Source organism: Pteronotus mesoamericanus, unplaced genomic scaffold, assembly GCF_021234165.1.
Source record: "Pteronotus mesoamericanus isolate MK-2021 breed Mesoamerican mustached bat unplaced genomic scaffold, CSHL_Meso_final contig_317, whole genome shotgun sequence".
Lineage (NCBI taxonomy): Eukaryota > Metazoa > Chordata > Mammalia > Chiroptera > Mormoopidae > Pteronotus > Pteronotus mesoamericanus.
This window is the reverse complement of record NW_026555133.1, coordinates 937312-962255: the sequence shown is the minus strand read 5'-3', so window position 1 is coordinate 962255 and position 24944 is coordinate 937312. Positions and strand designations below refer to the sequence as shown.

General features: G+C 48.4%; 1 protein-coding gene across 1 annotated transcript; it reads left to right on the top strand.

The window, feature by feature from the left end:
* The first annotated feature begins 471 nt into the window (after positions 1–471).
* POLR2A (RNA polymerase II subunit A) lies at positions 472–23525 on the top strand. Its single transcript, XM_054575736.1, has 29 exons — positions 472–960; positions 9083–9215; positions 9358–9494; positions 9589–9762; positions 9887–10168; positions 10477–10638; positions 10782–11002; positions 11185–11317; positions 11811–11935; positions 12035–12245; positions 12779–12988; positions 13072–13240; positions 13429–13523; positions 13678–13881; positions 14050–14272; positions 14719–14902; positions 15324–15495; positions 15590–15695; positions 15783–15988; positions 18453–18677; positions 18829–19075; positions 19365–19465; positions 20084–20188; positions 20283–20465; positions 20714–20917; positions 21125–21311; positions 21437–21550; positions 21700–21849; positions 21951–23525. Exons 1-29 carry the CDS (start codon positions 868–870, stop codon positions 23105–23107), a joined length of 5913 nt encoding a protein of 1970 aa, XP_054431711.1. The 5' UTR covers positions 472–867; the 3' UTR covers positions 23108–23525.
* Positions 23526–24944: the final 1419 nt, after the last annotated feature.

The following is a 24944-nucleotide window of genomic DNA, read 5'->3' as shown; positions in this document are numbered from 1 at the left end:
TCAGCGAGGTTATTGCATATTCATGACCAAGGACGGACCCACTACTGCCCCTTGGGAACCCACTTGGGAGGACCTGACTCGCCCCGCCTTCTTCATTACTTATTCTCAGAGCAGACCATTTTGCGGGGGAGAGGGGGAGAGAATAGTAATGACAAACTTTTCCTGACGATGAAAACACACTCCAAACTAGAGTGGGAGCGGCCTATATTTACCCTCGATCCTCCAAACCTTAAACCTCAGTGCGGGAGTGAGCAGCTTGGGGAGGTGGCGGGATAAAATTTCCCCTCCCCTCTGTCATTTCAAAAGGTCGCTCAACCGGAGAATCGGGAAGGGAGGAGCGACGACTCGAGCGCGCGTCCCGTGCAGGCCGGCGCAAGCAACCCCGTAGCGCAAGGGAGGGCGGGAAAGGAAGGGGCGGAGCTGCAGGGGCGAATCTATAAAAGGCGTCATTCGGTCAGTTCGCTTCTCAGAAGCGCCGAGAGCGCGGCCGGGACGGTTGGAGAAGAAGGTGGCTCCCGGAAGGGGGAGAGACAAACTGCCGTAACCTCTGCCGTTCAGGATCCCGGTTAATTATTTATTCGTTACCCCTTTTCTTCTCCCCCCTCCCAAACCTTTTCCTTCCCCCTCCTCTTTTTTTTCTTTTTTGAGAGACGAAAAATCTCCGGAAAGGGGGAGGAAAATTCCTTTCGCTCCTTTTTATTTCCCCGCCTCCTTCCCTCCCCCACCTTTCCTTCCTCCGGCTTTTTCCTCCCAACTTAGGGAAGGTCCTTCCCGGTGGCCGCCCCGACGGGGTCTGAGCACTTAGGCGGAGGCGGCGCAGGCTTTTTGTACTGAGGTTTGCGCCTGCGCAGGGCGCCTGCCTCCGCGATGCACGGGGGTGGCCCCCCCTCCGGGGACAGCGCATGCCCGCTGCGCACCATCAAGAGAGTGCAGTTCGGAATTCTCAGTCCGGATGAACTGGTAAGCGGCTCTGCCCTCGCAGTCTCCCTCTCGCGCAGTGCGCGAGGCTTGACGTTGGCTGCGGAAACTTGGTGCTTCTCGCTGGTTTTGGTGACAGGCAGTGAGGATAGGCCCGCAGCGCCAAGGTAATGCGGGGTCCAGCCTCGCGGCTTCCCAGAGTTAAATTTTGCAAGGGTGTGAACCTGGCCGCAGGTGAGGCTGGAGGGCGAGAAGGGAGAGAGAAGGGTGCCTGGCATCACACTGCAGAGATACCGACATTAAACGAAATCAGACAAATTCTGGGGGCCTTTTGCAAGTTTAGATAAGAAGCTGACCTTCAGATTTTTTTTCTCTACTCTGTCTATAAATATTAATTGAGCACCTGCTATGTGATAGACACAACAGACTCTGGAAAAAACAGTTGAACAAGGCCAAGGACCCTGCCTTTTAGAGCACTTTCTATGGAAGCGGGCAGGGGAGACGCACAAAAAACATACAAATAAATGAACAAACAAGATAATTTAGTCAGTGGCAAGTGCCTTGAATAAAGGGAAACTGTAGTACGATGAAGAGCCACTGAAGTGAGGCTGCTTTAGATGAGGTGATGTTAGGGTCTGGGAAGAGGTGTCGGAGGAGATGGCATTACCTAAACGATGAGGAGCAGCTAGTCATGTAGGTCTGAGGAGCGAATGAACTTGGTGTGCCCCAGGGGCTGAGAGAAGGCTAGTGTGGCTGGGATTCAGTGGGTGAGAAGGGGATATTATCCAAATGGACTAGAGAAGCATGAGGTGGGGCAGGCCAGTTGGGATATTGTAAAAAATGCAAAGGATCTGGATTTAATTTTATTTCACTAGGAAGCTATTGGAAAATCATAAGCAGGAGAGTGACATCAATTTTGCATTAAAAAGAAAAAAAAACAAACAAACTGAAGAACCAATTGGGGGCACTCTAAGCATGGAAGCAGGAGAGACCAGTGGGGAAGATAGTTCTAGAGGAGAGCTGTTGGTGACTTGGACTTCTTGTGTGGAGTGAACTGGAGGGAGCCAGTTGGCTGGAGAGAATGGAGTTTAATGGCTATGTTTGTGGATGGAGACAATTTTTCTGGAGGAGAAGACAGCTCTGTGGAATTTGTGCTTGGAGGTAGAACCTCCTGAATTTACATCATGCCACAGAATAAATTCCAGGTAGAGTTAAGGTTTAAATCTAAAAACAAAACTACAAAGCACTAAAAAATATAGAAGGCTTTTGGGGGCTGATACCAGGGATAGAAAAACCCTTAATAATAATGAATTAATTATAGGTACATTTTATTGAGTGTCTATGTAAAAATAAGAGCCACTCCTCTTTATCAGAGACTCCATGGATCACTAAAAAACAGATATTTCCAATGTGACAGACAAGATTAAAATTCTTAATATACAAGGAACACATCTATTCTACTAGACAAATGGGTAAAAGATATGAATAGGCAGTTCACAAAAGTAGTGCAAATGACCAATAAACATTCAGTGTACTGCCCTGGCCGGGTGTCTCAGTTGGTTTGATCATTGTCCAGTACACCAAAAGGTTGAGGCTTTGATTTTCAAGTCAGGGCACATACCTAGGTTGCAGGTTTTATCCCCAGTCAGGGTTTGAAGGGGAGGCAATCAATCAATGTGTGTCTCTCTAAAATCAGTAAACGTAACCTCAGATGAGGATTAAGAAAAATAATAAAATATTCAGTTTACTAATAAAAACATGCAAATTAAAATTAAAATTTTTTCCTTATGGCAAAAATACTGGGATATAAGCCCTGGCTGGGTAGTTTAGTTGGTTAAAGTGTTATCCCCTTACACCACAGTTGCAAGTTTGATCCCTGGACAGGGCACATACAAAAATCAACCAACAAATGTATGAATAAATGGAAAAACAAATTGATACTCCCCTCCCCCTCCTTTTCTAAAAATCAATGAATAAAGTAAAAAACTATGTACTGGAATATAGTCCTGGCAGGTGTGGCTCAGCAGACTGAGCACTGGCCGGCAAACCAAGGGGGCGCAGGTTTTATTCCCAGTCTGGGCACATGCCTGGGCTGTGGGCCAGGTCCCCAGTTGGGGGCGTGCAAGGGGCAGCCAGTCAATGTCTCTCTTGCACATTGATGTTTCTCTCCCTCTCTCCCCCTCTCTGTAAAAAATAAATAAAATGTTTAAAAAATATATTGGGATATAGGCATGCTTATACTCTTTTAGTAAGAGGGTAAATTGATACGACCTTTTTAGAGGACAGTGACAATTTTATGACTAATGCACATATTCATCTTCAAAAAACTCATAATTTCTTCCCTTGAACATACCCCTCCTCCGGTCTTGCCTTCAGCAGACAGGCAGTGGCTCCACTATTCATTCAGTTGCTCAGGCCAAAAACCCAAAAACCGTCTTTGATTCTTCTCTTTCTTACAACCCTTACTCAGTCTATCTGCATCTGTCAGTTCTGCCTTTCAAAATATGTCTGGAATCCAGCCATTTATGACTGTTTCGACCACCATGGTACACCCCACCATCCTCTTTCCCATAGAGTATTGCAGTAGCCTTAGCCCCAGTTCTTCCTACATTTTGCAGAGCAGCTAGAGAGATCTTTTCATCATGTTTCTCCTTCATGGAATCCTCTTCAAAGGATCCAACCCCCTTACTGTGACCTAAGAAGTCCTGTATTTGGCTCCTGCTTAAGCGCTTCACCATCTCATTACCAATCTTCTTTTTGCTCTTCTTTAACCACATCGATCTGCTTGTTCTTTGAACACTACAAACTCATTACTCCCTCAAGGATTTTATTATTCATTGTTCCTGGTGTCCAGAATGGCATTGCCCAGACTTACTTGGGTTTGCTTTTTTACGTCATTAGTATGTTCTCTGATCAGGTGTCACAAAAAGGGAGCTGTTCCCTGACCACCCTATTTAAATGACATCCCCCTGCATTCTCTAACCTCTAGTCTTGACTTTGTTTACTTCATAGCCTGTGACTGTCTGAGAGGATGAGTTTTTGCTCCCTTAATAGAATGTAAATTTCATAACAGACTTTGTATTCACTCTCAACATCTCAAAGAGTGCCTGGCACATAATAGGCATGTAATTAAGTTTGTGAAATAAATGTGTGAATGAAATAATTGGACAAGTACACACAGATACATGTAGAAGTATTTTATTGCAACGTTGCTTGAAAATGGCATTCAAACAATGACATTTTAGGCTATATAAATTGCTTAAATATTAACTTACTAATAGGAATCCTACTGAAAAACCTCAAGGTCTATTCTTAAAAATATAACAAGACCTCCCCAGGAGGTTAAATCCCAAACTGCTGAGGTAGTGCAGCAAACTCACAGGGGCCCAGTGAGATTTTAAATTTCCAGGAAGCGCAGAAGCATAGCCTGGGAACTACTAGTTCCAGGTAGTTCCTTTCAACATTAGATGGCACCAAATCCCCTCCAGTGGTGTCATATCTTTGTGAAACTTGGTTTTTAACAATTGCTAAATTCTGGGCAAAATCACTATAGAGCAAGAAATAAGGCTGCTACTGTCCAGTCTGATTTCAAGATTTGAGAAGTTGTGCAGTGCCCAGCAAGTGTCATAACTAAGAAAATGAGGTTATTTGGGAAATAAAAATACTTTAATATATTAAAAATATTTTTCTCAATTTATGTGTATTATTTTTGCAAATGGCTACTAAGTTGGTCGGACATAAATATTTAAGTTGTTTGGATCTAGTACTTAGTGGCTCTCTTTTGGCCTAAGGAGTACAGTGAAAATTACTGAGACACTAAGGGTACTGTGAATTGATAAAGTACAGGAATCTGGATAAATGAAAAAGTTACTGAACAGTATGGAGAATGAGGCCCTATTTATGCAAAAATGGGAACATATTTTTACTTTAAAAACATGTGAAAGGCTGTTCACAAAACTTACAGGGGTCAATAGCTTGCAGTTTATACAGTGCACCTGTATTTTGAGGTAATAACATTTCCACTTTGTGCAGGAGGATGGATGGGTAAGGGCCCTCTTGTGGAACTGATAGAATTCAAGGGTAGAATATTTTTTATAAGTCTTGAGGGGGAGTGTATATCGAGGTACTGAGGGCTCTAAGAATTGGCTGCAAGACAGCTGTTGCCTTTACTGTTAAAAGGTATGTTGGGATATTGCCTAGTAAGGGGAATGAAGCAAGGAGGTTTGACGCTAGGTTTTATGCAAAGCTTGTACAAAGTCAGAAGAAATGGGTGCCTGATTACATTTGAAAAAGTTGACTGCTCTTCTTTAAAAGCAGCTACCTTCCAGGGAAAGCTGAACGTATTTATACCCCAGCTTATTACAAGAAGGATTTAGGGCAGGAATAGACTCTTTTAGGTAGTGTAGGCTACATTGGTGAATCAGAAAACTATCCTTGTCTTCAAATTATTTATAATCTAATGAGGGGTTTCCTATACATGCAACACATATTTATTGAACACTTACAGTGTGCTAGTTACTGTGCTAGGTGCTAAGGATATAAAGATAAATGATACATGATCCTTACCTTCGAGGATTACAGTCCAGTGGGAGAGACGTACATGTAAACAAGTAATTACAGCTGGGCTGCGGACCTTGCCTAGGGTGTGGATAAGGCTAGAAGAGTTAGAGAAGACTTTATGAAGAGGTGACATTTGAATTGAGTCTTAAAGAGCAAAAAGGAATTTACAGTTTATTGCAAAGGAGGTGGCATGTGAAGAAAAGGAATTTTGAGAAATCTACTGCAATTGGAGCATAAATGGGGTGGGGAGGTACCACATAAAGCTGTAAGAGTGCGTTGGAGCCAAGTTGTAAGGAACTTGTATACTTGCTAAAGGCAGAGGAGAGAGAATGAGCTTTTACTAACAGTCTATGGCATGCCTTTTGTTCTGTGACCTCAGGGGCACGTGGGATCAGCCATTCCTCAGGAGTCTATTTATCAGGTGGGTTGTGAGACCCTAGTGTTTGGATGAAGGGTTTGAGGGCTAAAGTAGTTTGTTTATAATCCAAAATGAGTTTGTTTATTGACGGTAGAGGGATAGTCCAGAACATTCCTGGAGAGCCCCTGGCCCAGTCTTAATGCCTGGAAGCAGAATTAGTCCTTAGAAGGTGGTTGGCTTGGTGAGCCATAAACTTGGAGTAGAGGGAGGTGAAAAGTTTCAAGTGGGATTTTCCATAGGTCCTTTCCTAGTAACTCTTTTGGCAGCCAGGTTGAGGCCTGCTTCGGCTTTTTTGTGTTTCTCACAAGACACAGTGCAGCTGATGAGGCTCTAACTTCGTGAATGCAGTCACCTGTCAGGTCATCCTGGGTGAGCATCGTGGCTGCTCAGCACCCCTTCGGCCCTGCCTCTGTAAACCATTGTGGTTTCTACTCAGCAGGGGCCCGTCAGATGCCTTATGAGGGGATTACTGGTTTGACCGGCAGGAGACAACCTTCTCGCTTTTTTTCCAAGTTCTTTGAGGGCACTTCCCTGCCGAGGAGAGTCCTAAGCAGTTCATTTCAGTTTAACAAACATTTATCGGGAACCATGGGATCCAGGATGATAGAGAAATACTGTCTGCCCGAGAGAGGCTTAAAATCTTTGAGGAAGATAGACCCCAGTAGATGATTTCATTGCATATGAGACGCAGAGCAATAGAGGGGTTACAGAGGCACAGCGGGTACCAATGTCTAGGGAGACTCTGGAAAGGCTCTGAAGAAATAGTGCCTGAGCTGAGTCTTTAAATGGCAGTTTGTCCTGTGGGGAAGGGCATTCCAAGCATGTGTAATAGCAAGTACAAAGACCCAAGGGCGTGCAGCACATAGCTAGGCAACATGGGAACCACAGGGGACTCGGTTACTGATGTGGAAAAAGAAAGGCAAGTGAAAACAGCAGGAAACCCTTTTGTAAGCTGTCCAGCTGCGTTTGGACGTCATTCTGAGGACAAGAGGGTATGAAGATGAGATTTCCATTCTAGAGGGAGCAACCCCAGTTGTGCGGATGGATTGGAGAGAGACAGGTTGGCGACCTATGGAATGCTCTGATGTAGACCTCAAAGGAAAGGCCTGACCCAAGGCCATGGTAGTAGGGGTGGACAAGAGGGGCAAGATTCCAGAAATACTTAGGAGGTACAGATGACCAGTACTTGATGAAAAACTGGTCAGTTACGTCCTGGGTTTAAGCAGACTCATCAGGTTTTTCATGTTTACACAGTTCCTGAGTGATAGAGACAAAATTCCAAACAAGGAGTCTCTGGCCCCAACCCATGCTCTTTTTACTGCTTTATAGCTGAGGGTAAGAAGGGGTAAGTATTGGTTTTGGCCTTGAGTGCCACCATCTTAGATGGGCACGAAAGGAAAAGGAGAGGTTTTTGTGGAGGAGGGAGTTCGATTTTAGACGTGTTGGATTTGGCATATGAAAAATTCACATAGTTTCATACGTGACTCCAAAGTCCAGAAGAAAGGTGATATCTGGAGGCAGAAATGTGGGCATCATCAGTATAGAGTGAATATCGTGGGATAGCATGTAGAGTGCTGTCAGAAGTGGGGATGAGCCAAAACCTTGGGGGGGGGGTGACAGTGTTTAAGGAGCAGACCAAGACAGAAGAGCCTAGAACCAGACTACGAAGCAGCCAGAGAGGTAGGAAGAAAGAGTGGTCCCTCTGTAGTGTCTCACAGGCCAACAAGCCGGGATTGCAACAGGTCTGTTGGGTTTGGCAGAGTGGAGCTCGTAGGAGTCGTCTGGATGTAGTGATAGTGGAAGGAGATGGAAGAGAATCTGTAGGGAGACAGCTGTGTATAAGCACTGATAATCCCTGTAGTTTGCTGACTTGAATGCACCCACTTGTTTTTCCAGCATTACACAGTGGAAAGAGTGCACAAGCAAACCCTGGCTCTAACACTTTGTAATTGCATGACCTTGGGCCTCTCAGTTTTATAACCTGTAAAATGGAGGCAGGGATGCATATTTTTTAAGTTATGAAGATAAAAATGAATCAGATAGCACTGCGCTTGGCACCAAAGAGATGTGTCCTCAAGGTTAAATAATCATTTTTGCTGCTGCATCACAGAGTGGGATGAACATATGTTTGGGACCAGGGAGGGTTGAGTTTGACTTCTGCGGGCTTCTTGAGCAAGTCACTTCATAGCCTCAGGTTTCTCGTGTCTACAGAGATAGAAATTCATTCCTAGGTTTGTGGTTAGGATTAGAGAAACAAGGTACGCTAAGTACATTTGGTGCCTGGCATGAAGTTGATACTCAGGCTGAAGCTTTTATTAAATTCTTCTAAGTTCTTCCTTTTGGAAGTTTAGTGGATCAGAAGCCTAGCTAATTTTAAAGTCCGTGGTGTCAGTATATGAAAACGAAAGGTTTCCTTGACTAACCTCTAGCCCAGGGCAGAAATTTCTCCTTCAACTTGTATATGCTTATTCTATCTCATCCTTTCTTTCCCTGAATTGAGCCAATGAGTCTGGCTCCCCCTTTCTCAGAATCCTGGCCCTGGCCTCTGCCTTCATCCCATGAGGTTCCTGGGTTTACTTCTGCTCCAAATACTATTCACCAGCTCTTCACTCCAGCTCCTGGCTCCCCTGTCTTAGCATCAGATCTCCATCTGAACATGGGAAGATTCGAGCTGGGCAGGCCCTTGAGAGGGAGGAGGTTACGAGGATGGGGGCAAAGAGGTCCTAACTCTGTAGAGTTGGCAAGGCATGTCTTGAGGCAGGACACCCGTGCTGTTCCAGTGGGAACAGAGGCTCCTACCAGCAGCTCAGATTCTGGGCTTGATTTCAGCTTTGGGGAAGAAACAAGGCATTGATTTTATTTTTCTTGAAACAACTTTTATTTTGCTGTTAAATCCTGTGTATATTAGTGACGTAGGAGTCAAACTGGAGAGATGTCTGGTGTCCTAGAAGGAGACAACTACATGGCCTGACCACCTCCCCCCACTCAGACAATAACTAGGACAGGCTTTTGACTTGTGATATTCAGCTTTGGTATTTCCAGGCACCCTCCACCCCCGCCATTGCTCTCACCCCGGACTAAACCTGGTTATTTCTGTAAATAGTTTGTGGTTCTTTAAAGCCTTAGAATCTGAAAACTGAAAACTTGGAATCCTATTTAGTTGTTATTGGCCTTTTTTTCTTACAGAAGCGAATGTCTGTGACAGAGGGTGGTATCAAATACCCTGAGACAACTGAGGGAGGTCGTCCCAAGCTTGGGGGCCTTATGGATCCAAGGCAGGGGGTGATTGAGCGGACTGGCCGCTGCCAAACATGTGCAGGTGAGTGTTGGGGGCCGTTGGTGTGGAATCCTGAAGGGGAGAGAGGCTTCAGTCCTTAAAACTGGGCCTGCGGGGGGATACCTGGAGACCTAGTCTCTGAGGTGAGAGCTGGGAGGAAAGCGTTAGGTGTGTATTCCCACAGGAAACATGACAGAGTGTCCTGGCCACTTCGGTCACATCGAACTGGCCAAACCTGTGTTTCACGTGGGCTTCCTGGTGAAGACAATGAAAGTTTTGCGCTGTGTCTGCTTCTTCTGCTCCAAATTACTTGTGGACTCTGTGAGTCGGGGATGGGCCCTGGCCTGGGGGATGGGTTACGTGGTGGAGGCGCAGAGGAGCATGTCCAGCTAGCACTGCTCTTCCCTGCCTCCAGAACAACCCAAAGATCAAGGACATTTTGGCCAAGTCCAAGGGGCAGCCCAAGAAGCGGCTCACACACGTCTATGACCTCTGCAAGGGCAAAAACATCTGCGAGGGTGGGGAGGAGATGGACAACAAGTTTGGTGTGGAGCAGCCTGAAGGCGATGAGGATTTGACCAAAGAAAAGGTAACTGGGGCTGGCAGAGCCTACTTGGAGGGGCAGGGGCCATGAGGAGGTCCTAGAGGCTGGCCTGGTGTGGAGGAGACAGCCCGATATCTTAGTTCTAAAGGCCTCTCGCTCTCCTTGGAAGGGCCATGGTGGCTGTGGGCGGTACCAGCCAAGGATTCGGCGCTCAGGCCTGGAGCTGTACGCAGAGTGGAAGCACGTCAATGAGGACTCTCAGGAAAAGAAGATCCTGCTGAGTCCTGAGCGAGTGCATGAAATCTTCAAACGCATCTCAGATGAGGAGTGCTTTGTGCTGGGCATGGAGCCGCGCTATGCCCGACCCGAGTGGATGATTGTCACAGTACTGCCTGTTCCTCCCCTCTCTGTGCGTCCCGCTGTTGTGATGCAGGGTTCTGCCCGCAACCAGGTCAGTGCCTTCTGGACTCTGCCCCTCAGCTGAATGGCTGCGTGTCTGAAGGGAGGGAGCCTGGGGACAGCGGGGGGCAAGGGGGCTGTGTGCGTGGGTGACGGACAGGTCATCTGGGTCTGACAATCCCCTGCTGCTTGCTAGCTGTATGACCTTTAACAAGACCCTTAAGATGGTTAAAGTTCATGAAGATGCTTCTGTATCTGAAATGAAAGACCAGACCTGCCTCCCATCGTGGTGTGTGGGTGATGGAGGTGCTGTGTGCCCAGAGGTAACTGGATTGTGACCACGCTCACTTCCTACACCAGGATGACCTGACTCACAAACTGGCCGATATCGTGAAGATCAACAATCAGCTTCGGCGCAATGAGCAGAACGGTGCGGCAGCCCATGTCATCGCAGAGGATGTGAAGCTCCTCCAGTTCCACGTGGCCACCATGGTGGACAATGAGCTTCCTGGCTTGCCTCGCGTGAGTCTGCATACACTGTGTACCCCATGCATGAGAGGGACAGGGATTGGGGCAAGGGCAGGGGGCCAGCATGAGGCCTCTGAGATCTGGAGGAGGGGCCAGTGCTGACTGCTGGGCTGCCCCCGCCCTGTGTTTGCCCACAGGCCATGCAGAAGTCTGGGCGTCCCCTCAAGTCCCTGAAGCAGCGGTTAAAGGGCAAGGAAGGCAGGGTGCGAGGGAATCTGATGGGCAAGCGAGTGGACTTCTCGGCCCGCACTGTCATCACTCCCGACCCCAACCTCTCCATTGACCAGGTTGGCGTGCCTCGCTCCATTGCCGCCAACATGACCTTTGCAGAGATTGTCACCCCCTTCAACATTGACAGGTGTGCTCAATTCAGAAGTCCTGTCTGGAGTTGCGGGACAGACATGAGGGGAATGGGCTTGGAGTGAACAGAAGGGAGCATTGAAATGTAGAAGCTGGACTTCCACTTGGGGCTCTGGGATGAGGGGTGCTGATAATGGCTTCCTGGGAAGTGTGTGTTTATTTCACCTCTTTCCTTCCTAGACTTCAGGAACTAGTGCGCAGGGGGAACAGCCAGTACCCAGGGGCCAAGTACATCATCCGAGACAATGGCGATCGCATTGATCTTCGTTTTCACCCCAAGCCCAGTGACCTTCACCTGCAGACTGGCTATAAGGCATGTAACAGGCCAGAGGCTCTTCTACTCACCTGAGCAGGAAGCTGTCTAGAATGGGGACTGGCTGAGGCTGTCCTGTCCATCAGGATCCAGGCTCATTGACTCTCTTCTCAAAAGACTGCTACCCTAGGGTAGCCTGTGGCTGTCAGCCACTGGCATTCTGGGTGGGGATCACATAAACCCAAGGGCCGCATGAGGCACATAGAGGGCTGGGAAGAGGGATCCAGGGAGGAACAGAGCAGAGGCTTCTTGTTTAGAATCTCTTGACTTTCTCCCCAGAATGAAAACCTTGAGGTTAGTGGGTGCTGTTCTTAGTCATCTCTGATAACCTGGTGTCTGCCTCGGGGCCTGGCCCACAGGGGGCGGTCAATAAGTGTTTCAAGTGAAATTATACTAGTGTCATGTTTCCATCTATGAAGCATTTTAGGTCCACCATCATTTCATTCGTAGCACACCCCCTTCACTGAGATTTTTCCACACTTCACCTCCCTAGGTGGAACGGCATATGTGCGATGGGGACATTGTTATCTTCAACCGGCAGCCAACTTTGCATAAAATGTCCATGATGGGACATCGGGTCCGCATCCTCCCCTGGTCTACTTTCCGCTTGAACCTTAGGTCAGTCCCCAGGCTGAGGGAGGCAGACTGGGGCTGGGATGCTCTCCGAGCTTCCACTGCCGGCATCTGCCCAACTCTGACTTCTCTCTTTCGCTGCAGTGTGACCACCCCGTACAACGCTGACTTTGATGGGGATGAGATGAACTTGCACCTGCCACAGTCTCTCGAGACCCGGGCAGAGATCCAGGAGCTTGCCATGGTGCCACGCATGATTGTCACCCCCCAGAGCAATCGCCCTGTCATGGGCATTGTGCAGGACACGCTCACTGCAGTGCGCAAATTCACTAAGAGAGACGTCTTCCTGGAGCGGGTGTGTGGTCCTAGAGAGGAAACCTGGCTAGGGCCGGCCGAGGGGCTGCAGGGCGGTGAGGCCACGCCTGGCGAGGAGGAGCTCTGACTTTTGCCCTCACTTGCTCTGTGCTGACCTGGGAGACTGACTTCCCTGTGTGGAGGAAGGAAGGGGGTTAGGAAAGGTCAGAGGCCAAAAAAATGTATATGGCTTTAGTTTCCCATTTAATTCCTTAAAATGTCATGTAACCTCAGCTATTGTCTGGGAAGTAAAGTTGAAGGGAAAAATAAGTGACCACGTTGAAATTCTCTTTATCTACTTCTTTGTTACTTTTACTTATTTCCTAATTGTTATATAAGTAATGTATACTTACTGCTTTTAAAGTCTCATGACAATGAAATTTTTAATGAAAATTTTGGAAAACATTTTTCTTGGCCTCTCTTTGTCTCCATAAATCTGGCTTTCCCCCTTGGGTAGGGTGGCCTCCCCTGATATTTCCCAGCATTGAAGCCAGCAGTTCTCAGTTTCTCCTTTTCTTGTTCTTTGTCTCACAGGGTGAAGTGATGAACCTCCTTATGTTCCTGTCCACGTGGGACGGGAAGGTCCCACAGCCAGCCATCCTGAAGCCCCGGCCCCTGTGGACAGGCAAACAGATCTTCTCCCTCATCATACCAGGCCACATCAACTGTATCCGCACCCACAGCACCCATCCCGACGATGAGGACAGTGGCCCTTACAAGCACATCTCTCCTGGGGACACTAAAGTAGGGCCTGGCTTCTGGATGTGTGAGGCTAGGACTTGGACATGGGAGCCGCAGCAGGGGCTGAATGGGTGCTTTGTCTGCAGGTGGTGGTGGAGAACGGGGAGCTGATCATGGGCATCCTGTGTAAGAAGTCTCTGGGCACATCAGCCGGCTCCCTGGTCCACATATCTTACCTAGAGATGGGTCATGACATCACTCGCCTCTTCTATTCCAACATTCAGACTGTCATTAACAACTGGCTCCTCATCGAGGGTAAGTGCAGGGGTTCTGCCAGGCACTCTGTATGGATCCTCTCTCCCTCTGTTTACTGTTCTTCTTTCATCCCTTTCTCTTTCCTGCTTAGATTCGGTGTCCCTCCATTTACTCTCTTGGCTGTGATTCAATCCCATGTTTCTTGGGAGTCCAGAGAAGGTGTGGCTGATGCTTGTTCTTACCTCTAGGTCATACCATTGGCATTGGGGACTCCATTGCTGATTCTAAGACTTACCAGGACATTCAGAACACTATTAAGAAGGCCAAGCAGGATGTAATAGAGGTGAGAGGGAATGCTGGGCAAAGACTGAGTAAGAATCTTTCATGGACTTTGAACCTAGTCAACAAGAGCAAAGAGGGTCTCAGGGTTAGAAAGGAGGAGAATAAAACAGGGATTGATGTTTCACTGAGAACTCTGCCTCCTCCTCTGCACCTAGGTCATCGAGAAGGCCCATAACAATGAGCTGGAGCCCACCCCAGGGAACACTCTGCGGCAGACATTTGAGAACCAGGTGAACCGCATTCTCAACGACGCCCGAGACAAGACTGGCTCTTCTGCACAGAAGTCTCTGTCTGAATACAACAACTTTAAGTCTATGGTTGTGTCTGGAGCTAAAGGTTCCAAGATCAACATCTCCCAGGTGGGGAGCCTTGTCTTTCCCGATATGGGGCCACACTGAAGGTTGGGAGGAGGGAAGGTATGTGTTGCTGGGGAGAGGGGCTGGAGGGCAGGAGCAGGTGGGGAGAAATCCTGGGAACTCAGTCTTAAGGCACAGGGGGTCAGCTGTGCCCACCTTACCTGTTCCCAGGTCATTGCTGTCGTCGGGCAGCAGAACGTGGAGGGCAAGCGGATCCCATTTGGGTTCAAGCACCGGACTCTGCCGCACTTCATCAAGGATGACTATGGGCCCGAGAGCCGTGGCTTTGTGGAGAACTCCTACCTGGCCGGCCTCACACCCACCGAATTCTTTTTCCATGCCATGGGGGGGCGTGAAGGGCTCATCGACACAGCCGTCAAGACTGCTGAGACCGGTGAGGCCCTCAGACCCCGGCCCTCCGTGGACTGGGGCCCCGGAGCACCGCAGGCAGAGGAGCCCCTGAGGCTGGGGGGTGGGCGTTCCTGGGCCAAAGCCTTCTGTTCCTGGAGATGCAGTTTTGGCTTCTGTGGAAAGAATAGAGACTGAAGCTCAAGAGTTAGGCAGATGCCCTTGTCTGATTGCTGTAGAGCATTTCAGGATAAGGGATGGAGCCTTGGGGTCTCTGTTCCTGACCTGTCGCGTGGGGGCTGGTTCCTAGGGGACTTTGCTGGGCCCTGGTTCCGTCTGGTAGTGGACATGGCTCTTAGTGAGAGACCTCAGGGATAAGGGGCTTAGTAGCTGGCTCTTCTGAGGATCAGGTAGTTTAAGGCTCCCGAGTGCTCTTTGGGCTTTGTCACCCTCTCCTTGCCTTGGGTCCCATAGTTGATTACTTCCCCCCAGGATATATCCAGCGGCGGCTGATCAAGTCCATGGAGTCCGTGATGGTGAAGTATGACGCCACCGTGCGGAACTCCATCAACCAGGTGGTGCAGCTGCGCTATGGTGAGGACGGCCTAGCCGGCGAGAGCGTGGAGTTCCAGAACCTGGCTACCCTGAAGCCTTCCAACAAGGCTTTTGAGAAAAAGTGAGGAGATGGCAGGCGGATGGTTCTCACTCCTGTGGCTCAGGCCAGAGTCGTAGGATTCTCCTTCCCACACACACACAGAGGTCGCCTGGCCTGCGTCCTGCGGTGGGCCTTACCATTTACAGCCCTTTTTCCACCACTCTGACAGCAGCGGTGCTATGGGGGAGGGTGGATGGAGGGCGGAGCTGAGGCCCATCACCACGTCCTTTCTGGTGATGGTACAAAGCAAGCTTAGAGGGGCTGGCACAGGCTCAGGTCCCACTGGCAGTCCCTGGGCCTCGATCTTATATTTCCCTGCTCAGGATCCTTGTCTCCAAAGCCCTGTTTCTGCAGAGTGTACACGGCTGGGGCCTCACAGTGCTCCTTTGCAGGAATCAGGCCCCAGAGCCCGCCTGATCCTAGACTCTGCTCTTGTCTGCAGGTTCCGCTTTGATTATACCAATGAGAGGGCCCTGAGGCGCACTCTGCAGGAGGACCTGGTGAAGGATGTGCTGAGCAATGCACACATTCAGAATGAGCTGGAACGAGAATTTGAAAGGATGCGTGAGGATCGGGAAGTGCTCAGGGTCATCTTCCCAACTGGGGACAGCAAGGTATGTGTGAGCAGGAAGGGCTGGGCTGGAGCGGTGCTCCCCCTGCGTGGCTTTCCCCAGCTCTTGATCCTTCCTCCCTTACCTCCTGCTTCAGGTTGTCCTCCCCTGTAACCTGCTCCGCATGATCTGGAATGCTCAGAAAATCTTCCATATCAACCCTCGCCTTCCCTCCGACTTGCACCCCATCAAGGTGGTAGAGGGTGAGTACCTGCTTTGAGGCAAGAATAGCGGTCAAGAATCTGCTGGGCCATGGTCACCAAACCCTTCGCCTCTCATTTGCCCCCTAGGAGTGAAGGAATTGAGCAAGAAGCTGGTGATTGTGAATGGGGATGACCCCCTGAGCCGGCAGGCGCAGGAGAACGCCACGCTGCTCTTCAACATTCACCTTCGCTCCACGCTGTGCTCCCGCCGCATGGCTGAGGAGTTTCGACTCAGTGGAGAGGCCTTCGACTGGCTGCTTGGAGAGATTGAGTCCAAGTTCAACCAAGCCATTGTGAGTGTGACCTCTCTGGGCTCTGAAAACAGCCCACCTCTGCCCACAATCACCTAATGATAGCTCTCATTCATTGAGAGTCTGCTCTGTACAAAGTCCTGCGTTTGAGGCTTTATGCCTTTGTTCCTTAGTAGTCTTAAGGCGACCCTGGAGGGGGAGGGTTGTTAGTCCTATGTTGCAGAGATAAAAACTGAGCCTTGGAGAGAGTGTGACTGTATTTGTATGATGGTCATACAGGAAGTAAGTGGCAGGTCTGGGATATGAAGTGGAATTCCAGTATTGCTCTTTATTAAAACACTTGCAGTGTGTAGAATTCTAAGTTAATTGGAGATAGGGAATTGCAGTAAGCGGGAAAGAGATTCATAGATACTAGAATATATTATCACTGTCTTTAAGGATTTTACAGGGTAATTGAAGGAGAGAAACATAATTATAGGCATGCTTCTGAATTCATTTAATCTAGATCCAGTTTTATAAATTAAGTAATTAAAATGCATTAGAAAATACTACAAAACATGGTTGGAAGAAATTAAAGAAGACTTACATAAATGGAAAGACACTTCACGTTCACGGATTAGAAGACTTGATATTGTTACATGGCAGTAATCCCCAAAGTGATCTACGGATTCAATACAATTCCTATCAAATTCCAGTTACCTTTTTTGCAGAAATTTATAAGCTAATCTTCTAATTAATATGGAAATATAAGGGACACATAATAGGCAAAACAATTTTGAAAAAGAACAAAGTTGGAGGACTCATACTTCCTGATTTTAAAACTTATCACGGAGATACAGTAATCATGGCAGTGCGCTGCTGACATGAAGATCCGTATATAGATCAGTTGAAAACAATTGAGAGTCCTTCATGTTTATGGTCAGCAAATTTTTGACGAGGGTGCCAAGTCAATTAAATGGAGGAAAGAACAGTCTTTCCAACAACAGTGCTGGAGCAGCTGGATAACCACATGCAAGAGAATGAAGCTGAACCCACACCTTACACCATATACAAAATTTATCTCAAAATATATAGAAGACCTAAACATAAGATATAAAACTATAAAACTCTTGGAAGAAAACACGGGTAAATCATGACATTAGATTAGGCAATGGATTTTTAGGTATGGCACCAAAAGCATGAGCAGCAGCAACAACAAAAATATATAAATTGCAGTTCATAAAAGTTAAAAACTTACATGATTTGGAGAACACCGTCAGGAAAGTAAAAAGACAATATGGAAGGGGAAATATGTGCAAATCCTGCATCTGATTTAAGGGTCATTGAAGGACTATTACAGTATTCAACAGCAAAAAGAAAAAATGTTAAAGGATTTGAAGGGACGTTTTCTCCAAAGGAGATATATAAATGACCAATAAACACATGAAAAGATGCTTTTTATTATTAGCCATCGGGGAAATGCAAATAAAAAACACAGTGAGATACCATTTTACACCGACTAGAACGGCTAAAATAAAGTACGAGACAAGTGTTGGCCAGGACTCGGGTGGAACTCTCCTGCACTGCTGGTGAGAGTGGTACAATTGCTTTGGAAAACATGGCAGCTCCTCAAAAGTTTAAACACGGAGTGACCAGCAAGTAAGTCCATTCCTGGGAACATACCCAAGAGAGTTGAAAGCCTATGTCCACACAAAAATCTGCATACAAATGTGTATAGCAGCATTATTTATAATAGCCAAAGCTGAAGAAACGTAAATGTTCCTCTATTGATGAATGGGTAAATCAAATTGGTATATCCATAGAAGGGAATATTATGTCATAATAAAAATTAATAGATTATCAAGCCATAAAAAGACAATGATGAACCTTAAATACATGACTACATGAAAGAAGCCCGTCTGAAAGGCTATATACTGTATGATTCCAATTAAAACATATTTATTTTATGGTAAGTGATTATATGTCAATTAAAATAATGCATTGGGGAGCTTCCCAATTAGAAGACTGTTACCAAATTAACACTTTAGCATACTTCTAGAAATTTGTGATTTAGGTGATGGTGCAAAAATGACACGTGTAAATTGAAACACTGTCAGAGGGAAGGGAATGATTAAGACTGAATTTTTTTTTTTTTTTAAAGATTTTATTTATTTTTAGGGAGGGAGAAAGAGAGGGAGAGAAACATTAATGTGTGCTGGTCTCAAGTGCCCCTTACTGAGGACCTGGCCTGCAACCCTAGCATGTGACCTGACTGGGAATTGAACCCATGACCCTCTGGTTTGCAGGCCCATGCGCAATCCACTGAGCCACACCAGCCTGGGCCGGGGGGGGGGGGGGGGGGGGTTGTGTTTTGTTGGTTTTTTGTGTTTTTTTTTGTCTCTACCTTTTGAAGACGCCTCTGTCCCACGTCCTTTAAGACTAGCTAGTCCCAGCCATGCCTGCCTCTTGCTTTCATTCATCAGAAGAGAGGGGCTTTTTCTGATGCTCTCTTTTCCTTACTCCGTAGGCCCATCCTGGAGAAATGGTGGGTGCTCTGGCTGCACAGTCCCTGGGAGAACCCGCAACCCAGATGACTTTGAATACCTTCCACTATGCTGGTGTATCTGCCAAGAATGTGACGCTGGGTGTGCCCCGACTTAAGGAGCTCATCAACATTTCCAAGAAGCCAAAGACCCCCTCACTTACTGTTTTCCTGCTGGGCCAGTCTGCTCGAGATGCCGAGAGAGCCAAGGTAAAATTAGGGTGGATGGGCTTCCCAGCAGGAGGGAAGGCGGAGAACACTTTCCCATGACTAAAAAGCTTGGTCGTCCCTCTGCAGGTGGATTTAAAGAGGCCTTTGGGGCTGCCCAGATGCCTGTGTCATGAATCCCTTTTTCTCCCAGGACATTCTGTGCCGTCTGGAACATACAACGTTGAGGAAGGTGACTGCCAACACAGCCATCTACTATGATCCCAACCCCCAGAGCACAGTGGTGGCAGAGGATCAGGAATGGGTGAATGTCTACTACGAGATGCCGGACTTTGATGTGGCCCGAATCTCCCCCTGGCTTTTGCGAGTGGAGCTGGACCGGAAGCACATGACTGACCGGAAGCTGACCATGGAGCAGATTGCTGAAAAGATCAATGCTGGTAAGGCCCGGGGTGGGGGTCGGCCCAGTTCAGGAGTTTTGCCTGGGATCCCCTCTGTCACGCCACTGCACTCGCGTCTCCAACACGCCACCCGCCGTCACCACCGTTCATTCACTGGTTCTGCCCCCCGCAAGGCAGCTCTTCTCCCGTTCCCCTCTGTACCCCCTTCACTTCTCCGTGTCCCCTCCCTCTGTCCAAAAGGGTTCTGTGAGGAGAGGGAGCTGCAGGTGAGCAGTGACCGGGAAGCAAGTGCTATAGATGGGATCTTCCCCATGGCTCCTCCCTGCAGGTTTTGGCGATGATTTGAATTGCATCTTTAATGACGATAATGCAGAAAAGCTGGTGCTCCGTATCCGCATCATGAACAGTGATGAGAACAAGATGCAGGAGGTAAATGGGACACATGTCTGACAGAGGAAGCCATTACATCTTGTTCATGACCAAAGAAGTTAAAATGAAAGCAGCATTGAGGTGCCAGTGACACCACCTAATGTAGCAATAGGAATGGTGGTTAGCAATGATTTTAAAAAACTTTTAGGAGCAAAATCTTTGAGATCTAAAGTAGTAGTCACATAGATAGAGCAGATAGCGTTGAGGTGGGCTCGTCCCCATGGCCCTGTCATTGGCGCTCTCCTCCCCTGAGGCTCCCACCTGAGGGCAGGGGTAGAGGTGGGGTTGGGTTGGACAGTAGAAATTGCTGTGTCCTAGGCAGAGTGACGTGAGGGCAGGTGTAACAGGACCCAAGAAAATGTTTAACCAGTGACTTCACGCTTGGGCATGGCTCCTAAAAAATTGTTCAACAGGTGTGGGTGGCTGGTACTTTAATAATAAAAACTCAGAACCTACTATAGAACGGTTGGAGAACAGATCATCTCACTGGAACTGAAGAAGCGGGAAGAGTTTGGGGCCTTGACTTGACTGTTAGGTTCCCTGAGGAGGATGTCCTTGGTGGTAAGCTCGGGTGGACAACGGAAGATTCCAGAAGTGCTCACCTCACTCTTGTTGCAGGAAGAAGAGGTGGTGGACAAGATGGATGATGATGTTTTTCTGCGCTGCATCGAGTCCAACATGCTGACAGATATGACCCTGCAGGGGATCGAGCAGATCAGTAAGGTCAGCCATTCTCTCCCCAGCAGCCCTCGTACCTCCCACCTCTCCCCTCCCACCCTCTGCCCCACCCCACCTGAACTCACTCTGCCTCTTCCAGGTGTACATGCACTTGCCACAGACAGACAATAAGAAGAAGATCATTATCACAGAGGATGGGGAATTCAAGGCCCTGCAAGAGTGGATTCTGGAGACAGACGGTGTGAGCTTGATGCGGGTGCTGAGTGAGAAGGACGTGGACCCTGTGCGCACCACATCCAATGACATAGTGGAGATCTTTACGGTGAGCCCCTTAGAGCCGCGCTACCCAGCAGCCTGTCCTGGGTCTCTGGCTCAAGGCCCCCTCCCTGGCTGTCTGGGCAACTGTTGCGTTCTGTGCTCTCCGCTCTTGGGATTACCCTTGGTCAGTTTTTTATGGCTGCTGCCACTTTGATCCTGGGCTTCCCTGACTGCCCCTCTGGATCTGTGTGATGGTAGGAGCTGGGAGCAGAGGTGCTCTCTCTTGACCCTTCACCCCAACCCTCATACCAGGTATTGGGTATTGAAGCCGTACGGAAGGCTTTGGAGCGCGAGCTGTACCACGTCATCTCCTTTGATGGTTCCTACGTTAATTACCGGCATTTGGCTCTCTTGTGTGATACCATGACTTGTCGTGGCCACTTGATGGCCATCACGCGGCATGGAGTCAACCGCCAGGATACTGGACCTCTCATGAAATGCTCCTTTGAGGAAACGGTAATGGCAGAACTTCTGAGCAGGGTGGAAGGAGAGCAAAAGAAAGGAGGGAGGCCTGTGGGAGGAAGGGCAACCACCAAAGTGAATACACGGTGGGCATCAGTGCTAGTCTGCCCTCTGGTGTGGGCGGGCTGTAACGATGGCGGACTGCTCTGGAGTGCTGTGTCCAGGGATCTAATGGGGCCACCCCCTCTTCCGGTTGTTCAGGTGGATGTGCTCATGGAAGCAGCTGCCCATGGAGAGAGCGACCCCATGAAGGGGGTATCTGAAAATATCATGCTGGGCCAGCTAGCTCCAGCTGGCACTGGCTGTTTTGACCTCCTGCTCGATGCGGAGAAGTGCAAGTACGGCATGGAGATCCCCACCAATATCCCTGGCTTGGGTGCTGCTGGACGTGAGTATGAGAGTCCCAGGTGCACGGAGCCTGGCTGGGTCTCCGAAGGGGAGGCAAGCCACAGATGAGAGGGAAGGCGGTCCCTAGGCGCTGTTAATCGTAAGTCCCTGTGTGCATTTTTGCAGCCACTGGCATGTTCTTCGGCTCAGCACCCAGTCCCATGGGAGGAATTTCTCCGGCCATGACACCCTGGAACCAGGGTGCGACCCCAGCCTATGGCGCCTGGTCCCCCAGTGTTGGTGAGTGACCTGGGCTAGGAAGAGAGCCCTCCAGGTGGTTCAGAGGGCTTGTTCAGAGTCACCACATTGGAGCACTGAGGCCGTGGAGCTCTGGGAAGGGTGTTGGAGGGTCTCCAGCTCTCGTTTTAACATTTTCTCTCACTTTGCAGGGAGTGGAATGACTCCGGGGGCAGCTGGCTTCTCGCCCAGTGCTGCTTCAGATGCCAGTGGTTTCAGCCCTGGTTATTCCCCTGCCTGGTCTCCCACACCTGGCTCCCCAGGCTCCCCAGGCCCCTCCAGCCCATACATCCCCTCGCCAGGTGAGCTGTCCCTGTCTATCAGAGCCAAGTCCCTTTCCTCCCTGATCTTTCCTTCTGGGCTAGTCTCTCCATCGTTTAATCCTTTGGCTTCTTTCCTACAGGTGGTGCCATGTCTCCCAGCTACTCACCAACATCGCCTGCCTATGAGCCCCGCTCCCCTGGGGGCTACACTCCCCAGAGTCCCTCTTATTCCCCCACTTCACCCTCCTACTCCCCTACCTCTCCATCCTATTCTCCAACCAGTCCCAACTATAGTCCCACGTCTCCCAGCTACTCCCCCACCTCTCCCAGCTACTCCCCCACCTCTCCCAGCTACTCTCCCACCTCTCCCAGCTACTCTCCCACCTCTCCCAGCTATTCTCCAACTTCCCCCAGCTACTCGCCCACGTCACCCAGCTACTCGCCCACGTCACCCAGCTACTCGCCAACATCTCCCAGCTACTCCCCAACCTCTCCCAGTTACTCACCAACATCACCCAGCTATTCTCCCACCTCTCCCAGCTACTCGCCAACGTCTCCAAGCTATTCTCCGACATCACCAAGCTACTCACCAACTTCCCCAAGTTATTCACCCACCAGTCCTAACTATTCTCCAACCAGTCCAAATTATACCCCGACTTCACCCAGCTATAGCCCAACGTCACCCAGCTACTCACCTACTAGTCCTAACTACACACCAACAAGCCCTAACTACAGCCCAACCTCTCCAAGCTACTCTCCAACTTCACCCAGCTACTCCCCAACCTCACCAAGCTACTCCCCTTCGAGTCCACGGTATACACCTCAGTCTCCAACCTACACCCCAAGCTCTCCCAGCTACAGCCCCAGCTCTCCCAGCTACAGCCCTACCTCACCAAAGTATACCCCAACCAGCCCTTCCTACAGTCCCAGTTCACCAGAGTACACCCCAACCTCTCCCAAGTACTCACCTACCAGCCCGAAGTACTCGCCCACCTCCCCCAAGTATTCTCCTACCAGCCCCACCTATTCACCCACCACCCCAAAATACTCCCCAACGTCTCCTACTTACTCACCAACCTCTCCAGTGTATACTCCAACCTCCCCCAAGTACTCGCCTACTAGCCCCACTTACTCACCCACCTCCCCCAAGTACTCGCCCACCAGTCCCACCTATTCACCAACCTCCCCCAAAGGCTCTACCTACTCGCCCACTTCCCCGGGCTACTCGCCCACCAGCCCCACCTATAGCCTCACCAGCCCAGCCATCAGCCCGGATGACAGCGATGAGGAGAACTGAGGCCCAGCGGGGCACAGCGGCCGCAGGCTAGGCCGAAGGGCAGCCTGGCGGTGCTCGGCAGTCCTCTCACCCGCCCCGTGGGGCGTGCGCCCCAGCCTGGCTCCTTTGTACATAGCCCCCTGTGTCAGAGTTCCCCGTTGAAGTTTTGGTTGTTTTTAGTGGGGCTTTCGTCTTGTTCTCCACTTGTGCCATCTCAGAACCCACTCACCTGACTGTGGTGTTCCTACCCCGCCGTCCAGGCCTGTCCCCAAATTGAGGATTCCTCCTTGCCTGTGGCTTGATTGGGGGTAAAGGGTACGTTAACTTCTTAGGGGTAGTTCCTGCTCTGGGTCGTTAAATCTGATCCTCAATGAACAAAGCTAAAGCTGCCTTTCTCTTGTTTTATTTTTTGAAAGTTAAATAAAGTTTACTAATTTTGACCAAAAGCGTGTACATTGAGTAATTGCTGGGCAAAAATACCCAGGCCCCTGTTTCCTGCCTTGGCAGCTGTGCCATTTTGTGGGTTTCAGCTGCTCTCCAGCGGGAAGACGGTGGCAAAATGAGAGCAGAAGGTACACTCACCCACTGCACAAACACCTACTACGTGCCAGGCATTGCTCTGTCCTGGGTTTGTGGTCATATATATAGCCTTTGTCCTACATTAAAGCAATATTGAACATAACAGCCTTTTAACCTATTTTAGTGATTATAATATGTAATTTGGAAAAGTGTAGGAAAAAGTACAGGAGTAGAAAAGTTACCACCCTAAGCACTACCACCAGGAGGCAGGTTTTGGTATTTTTTGTACATGTGTCTGAAGTCACTTCCAACTAGTTCTTGTTTTGTCCTTGAACAATGAGATTATGTGTACTGAAATATGTTTCAAAGCTGAAGTTAAAGAATTTGGGAGCTAATTTGCTGTATTTAATTGGCCATTTCATAATTTCATTAGCACCTAATGTAGATACCAGCTTTCTATATATATATATCCTCTGCAAGTTATTTCTGGTTTACTTTAGATATTTTTATTTTTTAAAACTTTAAAATATTTCAAAGAATAGTAAGTTATATGGCCAAGATCTATTGATTTATCTCCAAGAGTATAGATAATAGATACCATTTTGCCATATTTAGTTCAGATCTTAAATTGTTTTGAAAGAACTATCCTTTTAATAAAACATCTCCAGCACCAAAGAAAGAAAAATCTCCCCAAGTCCCATTACCAAGAAACTGGTATTGGTGCTTGGTGAACATAATTCCAGACATTTCTTTAAACATAGAACGATGAAAGTTAGACATTGTTTAATAAGAATGGGATTCTTTACACACTTTTTGAGTTTGGGCTGCTATAACAATAGCATAGACTGGCTTGTAAACAACAAATTTATATCTCAGCTCTGGAGGCTAGAAGGCCGAGATAAAGGTACTGGCAGATTTGGTGCCTGATTCATAGACGGCCATCTTCCCACTGTGTCCTCACGTGGCAGAAGGCCAGGGAGCTCTCTGGGGTTTCTTACAGGGACGTTATTTCCGTTAGGACTCTATCCTCACGACCTAAGTCACCTCCCAAAAGCCTCGTGTCAAATACCATCACATCAGGGATTTACGTTTTAACAAAAGGATTTTTGAAAGCTATTCAGTCTATAATACATACTATTTAATACATTCAATAATTTTTTAGAAGAAAAAAATGAAACGTTTGCTGGATATCATATCACTGATACATCTCCATAAGAAATATTCCAGAAAGGAATACCTGGAACATGGGAAACATTTGTTTTCTCCAAGGGTTTGCTAGCCTCAAAAAGTATTTGAGGTTATTTCCTCATTTTCCTTCCCCCACTGCCCCCCAGAGCAT